Here is a 13,854-nt window from a genome sequence, read left to right on the forward strand (position 1 = left end):
GCCTCTGTCCCCCAGATTCCAAGATACACTCTACTTGAGCCAGCGGGTCTTAATTCACACCTTCACCCCATAAGTCTGTGCTGGTGAGACCCATTTTACTCTGATCCTCACGTTCTCAGAGGGAAGCACCAAAGAGCCAAGTTTTTTCTTGCTTAAATGGATTGCTTTTTATGGCATAGCTTTCCTCTATGCTGGAAACCCCCATTCCCACCAGGGCTGAGGATGGGGGGTAGGTAGTGGAGACGGAGTGTGAAGGGAGCAGAGAGCCTCTTCCCTGCACTTAAATGCAGTACTTTCTTCTTTCTATTCTAAATGTATGCATATTCTATTAACTTTAATTAGAACGCATTTCTGTGTCAGTGCTTCTGATTTGGGCAAACAACCTCATTCATGTAGACTGTGTCTTTCTCGGTCCTCACCTTCTCAGGTGAGGAGGCTCATCCTCTTGGCTGACCCCTCCATTAGCTCTCCCAGCCTGATCCAGCAAACCACTATCCACTTCCCTCTGAGGACCATGTGAACCCAACCTACTAGCAGAAATTCTGGGAGTTCCTGTACGGGCGGGACGAAAATGCTTGCTTTCTCTTCAGTATTTAACTTTGAAGGTGCCCAACTATTTATTGGCATTTTTGGATATAAAATGGTTTAAGCTTATGTCTTTAGGAATGACCCACAGTGATGCCCATGGCTCCTTGCTGGGCCATGACTCAGCCCTCAGAGCCCTTCCTTTTGAATGATTTCAGATATTTTTTCCCCTGAATATATAACCTGGCCCTTATCCATATTAAAAGTCATCTGCCACTCTGTGCCCACTCACAGATTCATAAGTGCTTCCTGAAGTCTAGCCCCATCCACTTGGTGCTTCAATCCAGGAAGAAGTTAATATCATTCCCAAACTGTATGGCTAAGAAAAATGACATCATTCTGAAACAGGGAAATATTGCCTAGACTTGGTCTTCCTGTTGCTTCAGAATTACTTAAAATTTGAACTATGTTGATGACGCAGACATGGAGATGCCAATTTTTAATCACATGGGGGTTAATGCAAGGAGTTGGTTGTCAGAGCCTTCTCACACCCCTCACACTGTTGCCCCATTCTGGAGCATACTCTGATCTCTGACCTTAGCCATTGACCCATGGGGATGCTGAAGGGCCCTGTAGAGAACTGAGAAGCACCATGCAGTAGTTTGTGGGGGTCCATGAAGGGTGGTGGAAGGAGCATGGGCTATAGCATCAGGCCAGTCTGGTCTGTTGACTCTGGTCTCCTGCCTGCTGGCCATGTGGCCACAGTTAGGGCATCCAAGCTCTCTCAGCCTCAGTTTCCCTGGGCTCAAAATAAGGCCCAATAATAGTATTGATACTTATTCACAAGGTTGTTTTAAGAAGTGAATGTAATCACACACTTAAAGCACTTAGCACAATGGCTGGTCCATGTGTGCTCAATTAATATTATTAATTCTTTAAAAGTCTAATACACTCAAGCCTGCTCCTAAGTAGACGTGTGTGGTCTTGGACCTCACTTCTCTCAGCCCCATTGCCCATCTATAAAACAGAGTTGATGTGAGGGTGAAATGAGATGGCTGCTCTCTGAAACTTACTAACATAATTTCTGACCCCTTTCAGTGCATTCCTCTCAGCCATTTTGGAGAAATGCTGCAAACGATGTATCTGGGTACTAACCAATTCAATTCTTATCTCTTTAGATCAGATGTGGGAGAAAAGTCAAAAACTCTTTTCTAGGTACTCAGAAGCCAGCACTTCCAACTCAAATCGTTGGAAGGCAGAAAGAAGAGTGTTTCTTTTAGGAAGGAGGACATAGAATGCCCATTCTGTTCTAGTGGCAGGAACAAGTGGGCTTTACCCAAAGGCAGCACCTGTAAATAAAACAGTGGAGCGGTCTGGAAACAAAAGTCTGCTGTGGCCACTCAGGGCAGTTATTTCCTTAAAGTGTGCGAAGAGGGATTGATACTAAAAGAGGGTTGAAGGAGGGTTGCGTGCTGGAGGTGATGTGGAAGAATCTACAAAGCAAATAGGCTAAAAAAATGCTACTGCTACTGTTGCTTCCTTTTATTCTTTCTCTTCTTCCTCCTCTTCCTCTTTGTGAAATCAGTCTAGGTGGTTTAACAATTACTGTTTGAGTAGCAAACCAGCCCACCCATGGTATAGCATGGCCTCCTGAGGCCAGGCAAAACTGGCTTCAGTTTCAGATTCCATCATTTGCCCCTCTGAGCCTCAGTTGTTGCATATGTGAAACAGGGATGGTAATGCTTATCTCAGAGGGTCACTGCGAAATTATGTGGGTTAAGAGCCCAGCATGGTGCCTCGCCCATGGAAGCTGCAGAAGAAATTCTAGTTCCCTTCCTTGCCTCCTCCCCACACTCAGTCTTGCTATGTGTCTATCTCCTAAACAGAACTGATTCTCAAACTGATTCTATTTTTTTAACAGAAAAAGCTTTGCCTGCCTTAAAACGTTAGCAAATAGTGATTGAGTTGGGGATTTCTGGGAAGAACTGCATAAGAGCATGCAGCCCGTGTTCATTTGATTTGTAGATATATTATAATTACTTTTCACCCCACAAAACCCACTTGAGGTACTGTTAAGCAAAGGAACAATGCTGCTTTTGCTCCTTTTCTCTCAACCCTTCTTTCTCTCATGCAAATCAGAAACATTAATCCTTTGTGGCTCCCTGGGCTCTTAGTTATGGGAAAACTCATCACCTAGCTTTTTTTTTTTTTTTCCTGAAAATAACACAATTGTCAAAACTCATAACTTCTGAGTGCAGTTTCAACACTCTCATTGATAAGGCAATAACCCAAGCAAACAACATTAGATGAAGTTACAAGTCGGAACATAAAGTAGAGTGGAGGCATTATTTAAATGAGATGAATTAAAGTTCTCTGTAAAGTTGCACAAATTCTTATAAGCAGAATAGACTTTGGATAGAGCTATTAGACCAAGCCATTAAGTAGCCTGGCTTCTAGTTCGTCTCCCAGAGATGTTTGGCATGGCCTAGGTCACAAGATTCAGACTTCTTCGATCTGGCTGCCCTTGGTAGAAAATGTGCAGTGAGGTACTGAGGTCAATTCAACCTACTCGTGACTCAGTCTTTTTTCCCCTCATTTTCCAACTGATGTCATGAAAGCCTTTTATGAATTTTCTTTTATAAGCAATATGAGTGACAGCTAAAAGACACATCCCAAGGGCAAAGATCAGTGTTCTCTTTGTCTTTTTAGGTTCCCGTCAGAGCTCCTTGGAGTCACCAACAAACCTGCCTTCTCTTCCTCCTGATTCTTTTGCCTGGAATCTGACCTGGATAATGAAAGATTCCTTCCCTTTCCTGTCTCATCGTAGCCGATATGGTAAGTATATTTTGATAGTTATTTGTGATGTACTGTCACCATCTCATAATTAAAGAAGCTGTGAGTTTCAGCTTGTGATGTATGGCTTGTCGGGGAGGAAGTCTTTCTCTACCCTTAGTCTCCATTGACACCCAACTTAAGACCATTCCCCCCAGGACTGGCTTCTCCAGACTGACAGCTGCCTTATGTATCCTGGAGGAAGCCAAGGGCTTTGTCGCTGCCATATCTCATCCCCCCAGCCTTTATGTGTGTGGTATTCCTGACATCCCCTTACCAGTCATTAGATGTAATGCTTATTTGAATTTTGACTGTAGCTTTCTAGATACAGGGTTCTAACCCATGAGTGTTTCTAATAGTGATCTCTTGAAGAGAGGATTGTTATTATGAGGGTCTTCTGGGGCCCCTCAAGTGATTTCCTTACGTTTAGGTACCTCCTTAAAAGTACCCAGACGTGTTCCTAGGTATTATTTCAGTTCATTTGATTCTGCAACAACCTCAGAGGTAAGGAGGCCAAGTCCCATTCCATTTTTACAGATGCAGAAATTGAGCATAATAAGATCATACAAAGTGGATTTTCTAACTACAAAAGCAGAATTCTTCCCTTCACTTTTTCTCCTAGGGAGCTACCTACGCAGACTGCTAGGGTGAGGCCATATTTACATGGTGTAGCATTCCTCATCCTCCATGTTCATCCTAATAGCTCACAGGAGCTGGGCCTCTGCAGAGGAAAGGGCAGGTTTGGAGGAGAGCTGATGTATTTCAACTTGGACATTTTTTTCTTCTCTTGAACTCCTCTAGGGTGAACCCCATGAGGGCAGGCACAAATCTGTGTTTGCTCCCCACTTTATCCCATCACATAGAAGAAACTCATAGAGGCTTGTGCATGATAAATGAATGCAGAGGCCTTCAGGGATGGAACTTACTCATCAGGCCTGATTCAACTAAGTATTTATGAACCTGGTATACACTGAGTTCTAGATTCCCTTCTGGGCATATTTACCTATTCCTGCCACTCAGTCTCTGCCCCTGGGCCTGAGCTTTTTAAAGTGCACCTAACAGACCTTCCACCTGCTAGTGTCCCTCCTTCGTAGAGCAGTGAGTCTTGATTCATATTAATTGTACCTTCATTTCAAACTTTAAAAAATAAATGCATGAAAAACCCTAGGGCAGTTTAGAATTGTACTCTGCTGGGATGTTTCCTGCTATACTGCTAAGCCTCCCCGGTTGCAGGGGAAGATCAGTAGCTGTCAGGAGGTTCCAGATAAGAATTACTGCTTGATTTTATTTAAGCCAGACACTGAGTATCATCTTAGGATAAGGGCAGGTGTTTATAAATAATTGAAATCTGGTCCTTTATACTGTTATTGCTTTGTAAAACCAGATTTGTGATAGAACCAGTCTTTGGATAACGTTGTTTGAATTTGCTCTCAAAGTCATTCAGCATCTCCACAACTTCTATAAAATGCAGAATGTCCAAAACAGGCCAGTCTGCCTCCTGCATGACACAGAGGACATTGCATTTGTTCTCTTTGAAACATCTAGAAAGAGATTTCAAGTTGAAAGGAGAAAACCACCGGAGCTTATTTAAACCGCTACATGCCCACTGCTTGGCTCTGATACACCTGCTTCCTCTCCCTGGACCTCACCTACCTCATGTATAAAATGAGGGTGGGGTGGCATGCTCCTTGGGCAAAAGAATAGATATGCAAGACTCCTAGGATTCCTTTCAAATGCTCCTTTTAGCCTAGAAGCCTCATGATTTCCCTTCTTGGCAGAGGAGGGAACCCAAACCATTGGTCAGGCCTTGCCGAAATGCTCAGTGAGGGTGCCAAAGTCAGCACCATCATTGCTACTGATTCACAGGGTGAGAATAGATGATTCTTGGTTGGTGGCTCCTTGACTGGGTGCAGTGGTAATCTCAGAGCCTTTTCATCTCTTCCTATATTTAATTCAGCTGAGACTCATAAGGACCCACCTGTCCCCACCACCACCGGTGTGTGCCTGGTCCAGTGCCAAATGTTAGAGGTGATACAAACACAAACATAAGTGAGACTTGCTCCTGCTCTCTCAGAGCTTATTGTCCAGAGAAACAATCCTGTAGGGAGCTCAGCCCATTGCCACAAAGAGCACCTCTGGGGCACTGAGGTTGAAGACTAGTCCTGAGACACACAGCAGAGCAGACTGAAGACTGAGACTCCTGTTCTCTTAAAGATGTTTGCGGGACTCAGCGCATATCTCTCTATGAACCAAAGAGGCCAGCAGGCTCACTGGTGATAAATCCACACCTTTCAACTGCCGCGAAAGACATTTTAAGAAATGTTAACAACTTCATTAATTTTAAGACCTCAAACTTGGGCAGAGAAATTTGACTGGAAAATTGCTGCCTGAAGGGATAGTTCTTCAGACAGTGAGAAGTAACCAAGACTCAGCAAGTCGATGCGGGCCCTGAGTGGTGGAGCTTGGTGCCTGGCTGGCTGTCTTCACCTGCGTTCTGGGGTGGAGGTGGGAGGGGACGTCTGGAGGGGGAGGTAGGAGAGGGCGGCAGGGTAGGCATCAACAACCCGACCACAGGCATCATGATAGACAGTGGCGGGCCATCCCTCTCAGGCAAGCTTGTCCAGTCCTGAATTGAGTATGGCTTTCTTTTCAAGGGTGTTTTATGAGAAGAGACGAGGTGGAGAGAGGCTAATAAGATTTACTCACCCCAGTCTGTAATTATCTGCTTGAGGAAAAAGCTTGACCTACCTTTTTGAAGTCTTCCCATATTTCTTCTAATTTACGTTGGGGCCTTTTATGTTGTGTAAAATATATTTTCTTCAATGGCATTTGGTATCAGATTCCAGCTCTTTCTTTTTTTTTTTTTTTTTTAAATATACTTATTTATTTATTTTTTGGCTGCATTGGGTCTTTGTTGCTGCGCGTGGGCTTTCTCTAGTTGCGGCGAGCCGGGGCTACTCTTTGTTGTGGTGCGCAGGCTTCTCATTGCAGTGGCTTCTCTTGTTGCGGACCACTGGCTCTAGGCGTGTGGGCTTCAGTAGTTGTGGCACATGGGCTCAGTAGTTGTGGCTCACGGGCTCTAGAGTGCAGGCTCAGTAACTGTGGCGCACGGACTTACTTGCTCCGCGGCATGTAGGATCTTCCTGGACCAGGGCTCGAACCTGTGTCCCCTGCATTGGCAGGCAGATTCTTAACCACTGTGCCACCAGGGAAGCCCTCCAGCTCTTTCTTGTCTCTTATCTTGAATGATGGGAGCCTGCTAATTGCGTCATCAACAAGCAGAGCTGCACATTCTTTCCCCAAGGCTTTGAAGAAGCTGGCGGGGACATCTAAAGAAAGAATTTTTTTCCTTTTATTATCCAGCTCTGATGCCTTAAGACTTATTTATAGGCTTGGCTAAAGGATTGGACCCCAACTCCCTACCCAGATAAAAACCTGTTTTATTTGGTAACTGCAGGTAGCTAAGAGATTGAGGCCACTGGGGGTTTTAATCACCTTGAGTTCTAGAGCCACAGAAGCAGATGATATCCTGCCCACCTTTAATTCATGTTTGCCTATTCTGGGTGTGTGAAGAATCAGATCACCTTTTAAAGCAGAATAACCAAAGTTTCTACCCAGATGAGGCAGAGAAAGAGGATTTTCATTTATTGAAAAAAAAAAAGTTTGATACTTTGCAAAACTCTTCCACGCCCCCCTTTCTCACTTCAGCTTGTCATAAAATTGTGGTGGGTGAAAATTATTTTATATCCCACTTTTATAGAAATGTAAATTGAGGGCTGAAGACATTTATTAACCGTGCTCCCAAGTTATGGAGCTGATGAGCATTAGAGAAGACTGAACCCAGATTTTCTGACTTCAAGTCTAGTGCTCTTTCTACCACATCAAAAAGCTAATTCAAAGATGAAGTCCCCACTCTATGGAGAGGGCTCTCATTTCCTGGACAACCTGGTGTTTGGACTGAATGACCAATTTGATATCCAAGATGTGGGCAGCTATAGGACCAAGGCTTGATGTCCCGAAATTGAGACTATCCCAGGTAGGCCAGGTAATTCACCTCTTTCTAGACATGAATGTAGGCCCCCGCAGGCACCATGGGCAGTCTTGCCTTCCCTACCATAAACTCCGGTCCCTGCTATGGGTTCAGTATACCCCTAGTGTCCATGAATGTGGCCTTATTTTAAAATAGGGTCTTTGTAGATGCAATTAAGTTGAGTCCATACTGGATTAGAGTGGGCCCTAATCCAATATAACTGATGTCCTTATAAGAAGAGAAAACAGAGATACAGACATGACACACAGGATGAACACCATGTAAAAATGGAGGCAGAGATTAGAATGATGCATCTTCAAGCCAAGGAATGCCAAGGATTGCCGGCAGCCACCAAAAGCTAGGGAAAGGCATGGGACAGATTCTCTCCTAGAGCCATCAGAGCATGGTCCTGTTAACGTCTTGACTTCAGACTTCTGGCCTCCAAAACTGTGAGAGAATAAATTTCTGCTATTTGAAGCCACCTATTTTGTAGTGTTTTGTTGTGACAGCCCTAGTAAACTAATATAATCCTTCATCCCTCCAGTCCTCCAATGTCCAGAACATTGAATCCTGGAAAAGAAAGATTCCTCCCAAAATCTCAGCATCAGGGCACAACAAAGCCAGTGTTGGACTTTAAGTAAAAGTTCTATTAAAACTTTGTCTGCTTTCAAGCCCATTGGGACCCATTCAATTTAGGGACTGGTGCTTTTGGAAACAAAGAAAGATTAGACTTTTTAATTACTTCCCCAGCTGCTGCTACCACCATCACCAGTCTTGTTAATGTATCAATTTCTTTGATTGAAAAGACTGGGTAAATTAAATGTCTCTCTCAAAAAAAAAAAAAAATCAACCTACCACAGAATCAAAAATGGAAAACAAATAGGTCCTCCAGCCCCCTGTGGGATTTGCTTCATAGCTCTGGCAGGAAGTCAGTTTGATCACATTTCTGAAATTACATATTTAATGTGGCTGGCCGTGATCTGCCATTCTGCCCTCAAAAGCCTGGTGTCAGTGAAAAGCAGCTCCACAAGGGAGCATCCCTCGTGGACCATTGTCAGGGCTGAAAGCTTTCTTACCAATTCCTCTGCCCTGATTGGCCAGGCCTTTTTGTGTTCTCTTCCCAGCCCTGCTCCACTGAGCTGGGAAGTCAAGTTCATTCCTAGCCCGTGCCTCTGTATTTTTATCTACAACATGGTAAGCACAAGGCTCTGCACTTATTCACCTAAAAGGCTGAGTCCCAAAGGGGACAGCAGTGCCAGCCATCATACAACACCAAGAGCAGGGAACATCTGTTACCCTGAGGACCAGTGACTTGCTGGGAACCAATGAACTCAGTCTGTGGAAATCAAGTGAAAAGCAGTTGGCTTAGGTGTTTCAAGGAGATACTTGTTTAAAATGCTCCCCTTGATCACATTCCTTGCCTTTAAAATAAAGACATGTAGACCCACTCAATAAATACCAACAATTTATCTCTATGTTAATGGCAGGCTGAGTGAGGAGAAACGGAAAGGAAACAAGTCAGATTAAAAGATAATAAAAGAATGATTAACTGACACAAAAGCAAGAAAAACAAGTCAAAAGAGATCCATTTAAAATGACTGTCACAGACAGACAGGGAAAGGAATTGACAAAAGGGAAAGAGAGAGATGAATGGGGGAACAGAGACAGAGACAGACCAACAGATAGACAATGTGGAAAGGATCACTCAGGGTTGTGTGGTCTCCTGGCCTTGTGTTCTTTCTCCTGTTAACATGGTCTCATCTCTCACACCTGGGCAGGTGGCTCCCTAAAGCTTGCTCCAATCTTGAGCAACCTCCTCCTGAGGGTTGTTTCTGCATCCCTACCTATCTGCCTGCATCATTTCCCCCTTAGTGTCCCAGAGAATGGGATAATGGATATAAACATTCTTTGAGCACCAGCTGTATGCCTGGCTCTGCTCTAGTCATGGCCATGACAAATACAAATAGTACAAGGAGCTCTTGAGGAAGAGGCAGACATGCCTGCTGTATGACAGGTGCAGTAACAGAGGCGTGGTCAAAGATCCCTGAAACACAGGGAGGGAAAGACAGTTCTGCGGAGGACTTAGGAAGGCAGATGTTCTGGAGATAGGGACTGCTGAGCTGGGCCTTGGACCCCAGGCACCACTGAGATCAGTGAGAAGGGCTTTCCAGGCAGAGGGAATGAATGTGCAAAGGGGTGTCCAGGAATAGGTCAAGCCCAGTGACACAGGGTAAAGATGGTCTGGGAGAGATGAGCCTGGAGAAACAGTTACTTCTGGGTGTACTAAGGGTTTAGATATGATCTTACATGTGAAGCATAGGTTGGAAAAGGAAGGGCAGGAGGGAACCTGGGAGAGATTCTGGCTATAAGGTGAGAATGACTTGGTTGCCCATGTGGGAGAGTCCAGCTTGAGTAATTGAGTAGATGGAGATTCCATTATCAGAGTAGGGAGGAGGAGAAACATTTGGCAAGGAGAGATGGTGACCACGACCTCTAGAGGGAGAGGAGAAGATGGTGAGATCTTTGTTGAACAAGTTACATTTGAAGTGCTTTCAGGACATGCAAGTGAAGAAGGCCAGTAGAGAGTTGTAAATCCATGTCTTGGCTTTGAGGAGAGAGGTGTGATAGAGAATTATTAGCATAGGCTATGGTTGAGGCTGTGATTGGAGGATGAAGACCCAGAAGGGATCCAGAAAGTTACATTTAAGAAGTAAACAGAAGAAGAGGAGCATGACAAACAGTCAGAGATGAATAGGAAAGGTAGGAGGAGAACCAGAAGGTGGAATAGCCACAGAAACCAAAGGTGTAAAGAATTTTACATGTGGGAGTCACCAACAGTGTCGAAGCCACCCAAAGAACAAGGACTCCCTCTGGTAAATACCCTTTCTGTTTTACATACCTCCTCCTTCCCCCATGTTTCCTTCTTTCTCATTCCATTTTGTCCACAATTAATTTGTTTTTCCTTCCCTTGAACCTGTCTCCCTAGATTCTACCTGTTCTAGCTTGCAAGGCCCAGCTCAGTCCCTGCTTCTATCTCAGAGCTTTTCCTGAGTACCCACGCTACCCTGAGTCTCTTTCGCCTTGGAATTTTTCTTATGGAAAAAGTTGATGGAATTTTTTGTAACACTAATGTGGTATCATCCCCCTCTTGAAATCTGAGAACATTCTGACTGTTTCCTGAACATCCCAAATTCTCCAAGAATCCCACTGTGTGACACCAACTCCACAAAACCCTGGACTCCCCAGATGTTTCTTATGACTCAAATTACCTTCCTAGTTTGTATTTCATCCTTTTTATGGCCGAAGTGTAAACTAGGTCACATGATAAAGCAATCATTGATGAGTCTAATTTATCCAACCCAAGGTAGAGAAGATGATAAATGTCACTTTTATCTATCTATCTATCTAATCTACCATCTATCTATCTATCGTACATCCACTCATCCAATGGGTGTCTACAGTTTGCCAAGCTCTTTGCTCCTGCCCCTCATAGAGATTCTAGCCTAGTTCACTTTTATCATAGGCCTAAGATGGTCCTAAATGTCCCTCTGAATGGTGCTGCTTAAATACTTGTATGATTGTTTTGTATATATGTGCAACATCCCTGGGTCTGATGAACCATCAAACCTAATAGGAAGGTTTACTTGGGAAATAAGGCTTTTAAGCTTGTGGCATTTGTCAAGACTTCTAGAAATGTATGCCAAAATGGGGACATTTTACCGTATGTAAATTTAAAAATAAATAAACAATCAAACATTAAAATAAAATCCTTATTCATTCTTTAAAAAAAAGAGATAGTCTGCCTGTTATATTTAGTAGAGCTTCTTTTTGGAAACCATATAGTGAGCATTCACACCCCACAGCTGGGACCAAATTAACCCCAAATTAGAACAACCTGCAAGGTTGTAGACCTCACTGTTCCCATTTTTCTCACTGAGGAAGGTTATATAATGTCTTTCCAGAGCACTTTGCATGTCTGATGTCACACTTTTCTTCATATCTTAGTTATGTGTGGCCCTGAATCATCATGATTCCTAGACTGTAAGCTCTTAGAGGTCAAGTAATCTGCATCTTGTTTCCTTTGCATCCCCAGTACTTAACGCCAGTATTTTGTACTTGGTTAGGTTCTTAATAAACATACACTAGATGAAATTGCAACATTTGCTGAACAATCCAGGGGCAAACTAGGAGTATACTCGAGTCTCTCAATTCCCAATCTGGAGCTTTTCTGCCCCTGAGGATCTCTATTTTAGTAAAAGGTATGGCTGTTCCCATAAACCCTCTTATTCCTAAAGTCATATTAATTGGTTTCAGGAAAGACATGTGTGTAAGGGGAGAACAGTTCCTGGCCTGGGCATATTTTCATTTAGAAGTCAAAAAGCTGTGTCTTTAACTACTTTGGGTAGGTTTTTTTTTTTTTTTCCCCTCAACCTAAAAAAGTATATTTAGCAGACATGAGTGAGCTGGGAAATTTTTGTTTTGACAGCTTTGGGACATCTGAGATATTGTATACAGAGCATTTCTAACCAGTCTAGAAAGACATGTGTCCAAAACATATGCACGAAAATGACTGATCAAGAGTGAGAAAAATGAGAGGAAATCCTCTTAAAATGAATGTTTTGTCAAGAGCAATCTCAGGTGCAAAACTTCATGTCAGAAGAGCCCTCAGATTAACAAGACTTTAACCCGCCCATTTGAGTAGATGCCTAGAATAATTTGGTCTGTGAGAAATTCCTGGAGATTGTGAGCTGTCAGGGCCCACAGCAGTCTCGTCAAGCAGCCTCATCTTACAGCTGAGGAAACTAGGCACAGAGAGGTCAGTGATCTGCCCAGGGCTAGTGGCAGAGCTGAGATTCACACCCAGGCTGCCTGCTTGGCAGAGCCCCCATCTAACCCTCCACAGCAGACGTGTGGGTGATAGCTCATATTTCCTCAGTACTTGGGCTGCAGAGAATTTCCTCACATGTTACTTCTGAGCATTGCTTTACTCATATCATCACTTTAATTCCTTCGATCTCTGTCAGCCCAGCGGGTTCATGCTGCCCTAGGGTTACATCAGTGTAGGGTCCGTACCATCCCGGTGTGGGTAAAGTCACATCCAGTCTCAGTCTAGTTGCCTCACCATCACCTGGAGAGCTTCTTAAAAACAAGATTCTGGGGCCTGGGGACTGTAGGATTAGGTTTGGGAACCACAGGTCTTTCATTCACCTCCTAGTTGCCTATTTGAATCTCCTCTGTGACATCCAAGCAAGACATGTCCCAGCCTCTGTTTGAACAGTGGGGAAGAAACTCAAGTTGGGATTGAGTTGTGGAATTCATTCCCAGCTCTGATTCTTATGAGTATTATTACCTTCATTGACTCAAGCCACTCTCTTTGATTCTGTTTGTCATCTGAAAAATGGGAATGGTCATGATTCCTAATTGATGGCATTACTGTCAGGACTGACTATGAGGACAGAGTTCCATGTGCTGGAGCACAGGTGCTTCACTAATGCTCTCTGAAGAGGAATCAGACCCACTCCAGTGAGAAGCCAATAGCCTGCATTTTGGTGCCATGGCTCTATTTGCTAGAAAATATTTCCTTAACATTCTTTAAGTCCCTAACTTTATCCTCTGGAACCTGAAAGCACTTTACCTTTAACCATTATACTATCTGAGCTGGAATTTAATACTATGCAGTCCAGCTTCAAAATTCATACAACTACATAAAAATAAGCAATACTAGTTCCCCACCTCCCTGGAATAACCTCATTCCTTCCTCTATTCTTAACAAACTTCCTAGCTAAACCTCTATCATCTGTCAATATCCTTCCATCCTTCAAGATGCAGCCCAAAAGTTGCCTCCTCCCTGAGCCTGTGATCCTTCAGGCAGAAGGTCTCTCTTGTTCTGTGTCCTCCTGGCTTCACCAGGTCTGCTTACCGTGAGAGCCAGGTGTGAGTAAGTCCATCTCTCCCACTGGATTGGGAGTTTCTGAAGGTCACAGGGTTTGTGCTAAGGAAGCCTGTGTTTTGAGATTGGCATCAGGGAGGAACCTCATGTTCACCTCCAACACTCAGGAGATCCTCACCAGCAGAGACAGAAGAGTAAGTGGGGAGGACCGTCTTGCATGTTCTGAGGTCAAGGCTTCCCAGGACCATCAGCCTTTTCTGGTTATTGGGGCTACCACACTACTCAGAGCTCTCCTCCAACCATCTGGTTTCAGGAATGATCCCATCTGGGTGGATGTCATGCTGAGCAGTGTACAAATTACCAAGGTTTTCACCATGCTCTCTGGAGCTGGCCTCATTCTGTTAGAGATGCCATGTTCTGCATAAATGCTTCCTGGAAACTGTAGGCAGAAAACTGGACTGGAAGTCCAGTCTGGCTTTTGGTCTTAGCTTTCTGCTTCTCCAGCCCCTAGGCCATGCCACTTCGGCCAAGTCACTTCACCTTCCTGAGCCTCAGTTTTCCCATCTGTAAAATGAGG

The 13,854-nt window shown here is 44.0% G+C and overlaps 1 protein-coding gene across 1 annotated transcript in view; it reads left to right on the plus strand.

Annotated features, from left to right (window-relative positions):
• The window catches only part of ALK (ALK receptor tyrosine kinase), a 738,293-nt gene that overhangs the window by 204,331 nt on the left and 520,108 nt on the right, over window positions 1-13,854 (plus strand). Inside the window, exon 3 of the mRNA XM_036872826.1 lies at window positions 3,246-3,360. Within this exon, the coding sequence (XP_036728721.1) occupies window positions 3,246-3,360 (115 nt within the window). The remainder of the gene's footprint in view (window positions 1-3,245; window positions 3,361-13,854) is intronic.

The sequence above is a fragment of the Balaenoptera musculus genome, chromosome 13 (genome assembly GCF_009873245.2).
Source record: "Balaenoptera musculus isolate JJ_BM4_2016_0621 chromosome 13, mBalMus1.pri.v3, whole genome shotgun sequence".
Lineage (NCBI taxonomy): Eukaryota > Metazoa > Chordata > Mammalia > Artiodactyla > Balaenopteridae > Balaenoptera > Balaenoptera musculus.